The sequence below is a fragment of the Triticum dicoccoides genome, chromosome 7B (genome assembly GCF_002162155.2).
Source record: "Triticum dicoccoides isolate Atlit2015 ecotype Zavitan chromosome 7B, WEW_v2.0, whole genome shotgun sequence".
Classification (NCBI taxonomy): domain Eukaryota; kingdom Viridiplantae; phylum Streptophyta; class Magnoliopsida; order Poales; family Poaceae; genus Triticum; species Triticum dicoccoides.
The window spans coordinates 459,929,213-459,935,533 of NC_041393.1; the positions used below are offsets into that span (position 1 = coordinate 459,929,213).

Sequence of the window (6,321 nt, forward strand, 5' to 3'; positions counted from 1 at the left end):
ATGGTGAAGATAGCGACTAACCACGTAAATTAGTAATTGCGGCATGGTTATTAAAAATACAAATAGACCTAACAACCATTCATGGCATCTCGATATAACCACAAAGTACAACCTCTATTTCAAATTATTTGTTTTAAATTTATCTAGATACGGATGTAGTTGACAACATCCTATTCAGCCAAAACATTATTATTTTAGAAACTTTACAATTCTAGTCCGATTTCTCGTTGTATTGTGTTGAACTGCTTTATAAGTTATTGCATAACTAGTGCGGATGGAAAAAAATGATTGGCCAGATGACAAAATAGCCAAAGCTAGTTAGACAAAAGAAACCATCATGATCCATTGCAATATAAAACTCAACTAGCATCTCAGGTGACGGTCGGTGCTAAGTCCCTGTTTCCCATATGATTCGTCGCTTGCAATTTTCCTATTGTTTTGTACCTCGACTTTTGTTGATGGAATTTATCACTTCTTTTATTCAGTAGTGTTTATCAAGAGAATTTCCCTAACGTTTTGATCCAAGGGCTTCACTTAGAACTTAAATTCGGGGGAATCTATCCAACATGGCTTGTTCCTCTACATGTTTTCGGAGGTAATTCTCGATGTTGTCCATTCATCATCATGAGCTATGCATGTTAATGCCAATAGGTCTGGCAGCGGTTTCAAGTAGAATTTAGATACATATTGTTTTGATTGTCATTTCTCTTTCCCTTACTTAGGGCCTTTACTAGGTTAGATTAAAAAAAAACTCACCAATGCAAGGCCATTTTGTTTGCATCTCCTGTGGTGGCCACATTGCCAGCATTCACAAACCAAGACGGGTGCAACACTTTGGTTGACACCGTTTCTCTACAGACAAGGAAACCAGAGGAGACCATGACACACAGCAAAAGGGAGGCGATGGTCCAATCGTACTCATGGCAACTGATGGTGTCAAATACGCATATCCAATCCAACAAGAAGATCAAAAGGTATAACACGCCGGAACAGCATGCACAAAATTTTCTTTGAGCTATTGCAATCTTTATTCGATCACACCGCAGTTCAATCAGACAAATAGCGAGCAAACCCCAACATTTGGAGCCTTGCAGGTCTCAGCACGCGTGGCCTTTCGTTTCAGTTGTACATTATTCAGTTTGATTCAATTTACCACTATGTTTGTTTAACTCGTTTGCCAACATCTAGCTAATTGATTGATGGGCATTTATACATTTGCAGAAAAAACATCCCCTTGGAGAAAAGATGAGAGCCCATGTTAATTATCAGGAGAACGGAACCAAAGCATTTGATTCATCTCAGCTCGCAATTTACGCAGCACAAGCCATAGCTTCTGGTTTAGCTGTTTCCTCAGGTCTGCTGAGCACAAAAGCTGAGGTTAATAACTGGTTAAATAAACAAACAAAATGAGATTTGTATTTCCCATTTCCACAAAAAACGACGCCTGAAGAAAATTGAAATCTAGTTTTGTTTTGGATGGATGATAGACCACCAGTTAACGTATTATGTATACTGTTAATGACACTGAGGTCAGTATGCATAACAAAAGAGATTAATCGAGAAAAAACGTTGTTAGAGATGGCAGTTGACACAAATTGTACCTCCCAATTCCTTCTCCAACTTCCATTCTGATAAAATTGCCAATTGTTACTTTCGAACCAACCTCTTTTGACAAATCATTCAGCAGAGTCTGAAAAGAATGATCCAACAAGCAAAGCTATTAGAGATCACAATTCACAGCCGTAAATCATCAAGGGAAAAGGTTGACCAACTTACCTTAATGTTTGTGCTATCATTAACAACGTATTTTTGCTCCAAAAGCACGACATCTTCAAAATACTTCCTCAATCGGCCTTCGACCATTTTCTCTATGGCCATTTGGGGTTTACCTGAACTCTCAGCCTAACATGTTACAAAGCAGTATGTCATGTCATTTCTGAAGTAACTTGGCATGCACAGCTCACCCTCATATTAAGGATCCATGTCATCAAACATATTAACTCAACTCATGGAAATAAGCAGTGTAAATGCTACCCACTTCTAAAACTTAAACCAAACAGCTGTCCCGATATTACTAATCCAGAAATCTTATGATATGATCAGGCTGCTTCCCGTTACGTCATCTTTCTCATCTCCGTAACACACATGTTTCTTCTTTCTTTTAATCCAAAATCTTACAGTGATGCAATCCAAAATCTTATGGCGATGCATGCATCTGTGTTTCCTTAGTCATTCCCTACTTTGTAAAGTTGTTTTGTTTGTTCTGTCAAAATGGTAAGAAACTTAAGAACCAGCTGATGGCCTGTGATAGACACATTTATCACACAAGTGCATGTCCATTTCTTGTATAATAGTGGATGGATGTCAACTACTCAGCCATACGACTATATGACTGTAAATCATTCTAGGTAATGTCAGAATAAGGATACCTGAGTTCGGAGCACGTCACGTTCATTTTCCAAAGCTGCAGCAGAAACCAATTCTTTTGATAAAAATAATGGTTTTGCTGCAACAATATGCATTGCGATAGACGACCCAACTCTCTTGAGAGCATCAAGGGAAGCACTGCTATCTTCTGCTTCTAATGTAATCAATCCAGCAATGCGGCCCAAACCTGAAGCAAGAAAATGCATCAATCAAGTGACCGAACAAATGTGCCGTTTATCCAAAGCAAGGAGAAAATGAGAAAAAAAAAAGAGTGCTGACAGGAACAAATGCATAACACCGAGTTTGGCCATCTTAGGAAAGAGATTATTAGTAGGATTAATATAATGTGTTAATTTATATAAGGAGTACAGAAACAAGGCTTCCCCGTTTTAGATCAAGTGTCATTTTCTTAATGTTGTACTCTGCTAGTACAAAATTCGAGAGTAGTTGTTGAAATTGCAATTTATCAGTAGTATGGCTGCACGGCTATGTTTCTGCCAACATATCTGCAACAGTAAATTAAGGCTTGTCTCCTGCTACAAACACAATAAATACACAGTACTGTATTTTATTTTATTTTGAACAAAATACACAGTACTGCATATGATATCCAGTTGTCTACAAAGAATGAAATGGTGATAAGAATAAATAGGAGACAAACATGCTCCAGCTGAAAATTATTGTTCGTAGTGTTTAATAATCATACTTAGCTAACGAAATAAAAAATCTGAAGAATGACAGACGCATGGTCTGGATAAAACTTGACAAACTGAAATAACGTCTGTGCACCTGGCTGAGGACAGGTATGCAGATAAGATGAAACGACACCATGTGCAGTCGTGGACAACATGAAACCTCGTCTGAGTTTTACATTCTCCCCAACCATGGCAGCAACTTCTGTAACAGCATTTTGAACAGTTGTTTCACCACTGAGTTTAGGATGATCTAGGTTAATACTCATGTTCTGCAAAGATGAGGAGCAATGTAGTAGTTTCTCACATGAAAAAAAAACAGAAAAAAAAGGAAGATAAACATATAATAATCTTAGCTGTATTGCAGACACATCAATTTATATAGATCATCAGACATCATTAGCCTAAAATTTACTATCCATCTATGATAAATAGACGCAGGCACTGCCAGGCACTAGAACTGAGAAAGAGGTACCTAATTGTTCCAAAAGTAATGTAACATAAGCAAAACAGGAAATCCAACCAAAACCACCTTAAGTAATTTCATTTCGTTTCAGATGCTTTATGCTTGTCACCAAGCATTGCCTGTATAATTGAATATGATGACCCTCAAAAGCATCACCGCCATTCACCCATCCCATTCCTCACCAATCACAAATCAAATATACAACAAAATAGTCTCAGCATAGATTCACAAAGTCAACAGTGCAGGACATAAATAATCTTACTTGCACTGCTAAGGCTGCATCACCTTCATTACAGGAACTTCTGTTGGTGTTGCAAACCCCTTCATTTATACTATGATCTATTTTTTCACTCATGTTGCATTAGTAGATGCCATGTCAAGTTTATCATACCAACTCTTGCCAATATCTACAAAATTTCAGTGATACTAGGTCACGACATAACACTATGACATCTCCATGTTCTTGATCAATGGTATTTTAGTACTTCAAGCAATTCACCAAACCGACTCCATACGTAATGAAAAGCTGATGCCCACAAGGCTTAGATTGTATTAGGCCCCACCATAACACTATACACAAATTTGATCATAAAGCCAGTTCAAATGGAATATAAATCAATATGGAACTCAATCCAATTAAAATCTAATAATTTGGATTTGGTAGTGACAAGTCCACAGCCATCACTGGTAGATATAAGCAACAATGCCATGTATCATGTACTGGAACTGCTCAGCAGGGGAAGATGATAGAAACAATAGATGTTCAATAAACTAACCAACAGGTAATTACGCACCTCCAAATATGCAGGAGCAAAAGGAAAAACCAATTTGCCGGGATCCTGTGCTGACAAAGCCATCTTTGCCAAGGATGAAGCCTGCATGGCAAATGAATTTTGGAAAAAAGGGTTATCAACATTGTATCCGTGTGAGAGCACTATCCGTGTGAGAGCACAGATAATCAATCGACGCATTTAATTAAGTACACTCTGGTGTTGTGTCCAATACTCCAATATGATACCAGAAGTTATTAATATCCTAGAATATAAAATGACATGAACAGAGTACTTGAAGAATGCAATTACAACAGAGTTTGAAGTTGGAGTATCAGACAAAAACTAGAAAGCTGATTATACATGGTTAGAAAATTCTTATTTATGTTTGATAACATAAGGTCCGACACAACATTTACTACTATTATAAAAAGGGGAATTGGTGGGTCCCTCATCCAACTCCCCTCACACACCAGACACGTGGGCCTGATTTTCTACCATCTGAAAAAACAATCGGCTGCCAATCTGCTCCCATACCATGTGTGCTTGATTTTCTACCATCCAAAAAAAGGACTGCCAATTTAAAAATCGTCTGAGATCTTAAAATCGGACGCATTGCCATCTTTTTCCCAAAATTAAAATGATACTCTTCAAGTCATGGAGAAATGATTTCTACTTATGCCAACTAGCAATAAAATCATTTTCTAATTTCCATATACTTATGTTAAGGATATGGACCTGAAAGGACCTTGCCTCTCACTCTTACAGGGTTCAGTATAATTATAAGATAAAATACAAATCATGTTGCAGAGGGTGATACCAACCAGATACTGGAACACATCATTTCTTGCCACAAAGTCAGTCTCGCAGTTTAGCTCAACCACAACAGACCTTTTCTCATCTTGTGCGATAGCTAGCAAACCTTCGGCAGCAGTCCTTGACGACTTTTTGGCAGCAGATATCACACCTCTTTTCCTTAGATCCTTCAGTGCATCCTCTGAAAGAAAACAACAAACTGGGATAAGAATGGAGGGAATAAACACATTTGTCAACAAAACTGCGCCTAAAGCAATAAGAAAGAAGAGCTAACCAATATCCCAGTTGCAACTGACTAGCGAAGCTTTGACATCTTTGATCGGGGCACACGTTCTCTCGCGTAGTTGTTTAATAAGATTCATTTGCTCCGAAGCAGGCACCTCAGAGCTAAATCTCCTACGAATCATGCCATTTGGGGCAAAATGATTGCTCGACAGATGAGTTTCGAAGGTTGCAGAAGTATACCCTCGAGCAGCTTGTCGTTGAGCACGAGACAGAAGCCCTAGTATGGGCCTTCTAGCACCCTGACCCCAAGCCATTCTCCGATTGCTCTGAAACAAGGGCGGACAGACGCAATTCTTCAGAAAACTACACAGGCAACGCACATCACAGCAGCCAAATTCAGTTTTGGATAAAAGACGATTAGGCGCCGCCGCTGCCAGATGCAGAGAGGAGAGAGGGCGTCAAGCGCAGGGAGAAGAGAGGAATGGAGCCCCACCTGCAGATCGGCCGGTGCCGGCCGCCGTTCAACCGCCGCCGCCGAACGTCAGAGAGGGTGGGAGACTGGGAGACGAGAAGAGGGTGCACGCGGTAGGGTTTCGTAGGGAGAATATCTGGTACCAGGCTTAGGTGCTACGATGCGATCTCGGCCGTTGGATCGCGATCCAATGGGCAGGATGTGGACCAAAGCGTCATTTCCGTAATGTTGGTGACGTTTTCTGCAAAACATTCATGCTGGATTTGTCTCTTTTGTTTCTCAATGTGTACTTCGAATTTTGATTTGAATTTTTTAGGGTTTGTACAATCATGTGATGTGAACATCCATGATTTTTTCGGTATTTTTTGAAACATTTAGCTATGCATTTTGAAAATTTGGAGTATGGAAGCACCAAATATTCTCCCGGGTTTCGTAAGGGGTTGAACCAGGAGC

At 39.4% G+C, this 6,321-nt stretch overlaps 1 protein-coding gene across 3 annotated transcripts; it reads right to left on the reverse strand.

Moving 5' to 3' along the window:
* Window positions 1-997: 997 nt before the first annotated feature.
* LOC119342221 (elongation factor Ts, mitochondrial-like) lies at window positions 998-6,015 on the reverse strand. Of its 3 annotated transcripts, none has more exons than XM_037614069.1 (9): window positions 5,890-6,015; window positions 5,446-5,722; window positions 5,180-5,352; window positions 4,380-4,460; window positions 3,217-3,391; window positions 2,430-2,614; window positions 1,777-1,902; window positions 1,602-1,690; window positions 998-1,359 (listed from the first exon to the last, which is right to left on the reverse strand). In XM_037614069.1, the coding sequence occupies exons 2-9, from the start codon at window positions 5,708-5,710 to the stop codon at window positions 1,311-1,313; spliced, it is 1,143 nt and encodes a 380-aa protein (XP_037469966.1). In that variant the 5' UTR covers window positions 5,711-5,722; window positions 5,890-6,015; the 3' UTR covers window positions 998-1,310. The 3 variants fall into 3 exon arrangements, with proteins under 3 accessions (XP_037469966.1, XP_037469967.1, XP_037469965.1); XM_037614070.1 differs by having other exon boundaries at window positions 998-1,356; window positions 5,446-5,759; window positions 5,890-6,001; XM_037614068.1 differs by having other exon boundaries at window positions 5,446-5,759; window positions 5,890-6,001.
* Window positions 6,016-6,321: the final 306 nt, after the last annotated feature.

Excerpts from the sequence above, each read along its gene's own strand:
- LOC119342221 (XM_037614069.1), bottom strand. The coding sequence starts at position 5,710 with ATGGCTTGGGGTCAGGGTGCTAGAAGGCCCATACTAGGGCTTCTGTCT. Across the intron at positions 4,461-5,179 it reads ATGATGTGTTCCAGTATCTG|GCTTCATCCTTGGCAAAGAT; the intron begins GTTGGTATCACC and ends TTTGCCATGCAG. Across the intron at positions 1,903-2,429 it reads GTGACGTGCTCCGAACTCAG|GCTGAGAGTTCAGGTAAACC; the intron begins GTATCCTTATTC and ends GTAACATGTTAG.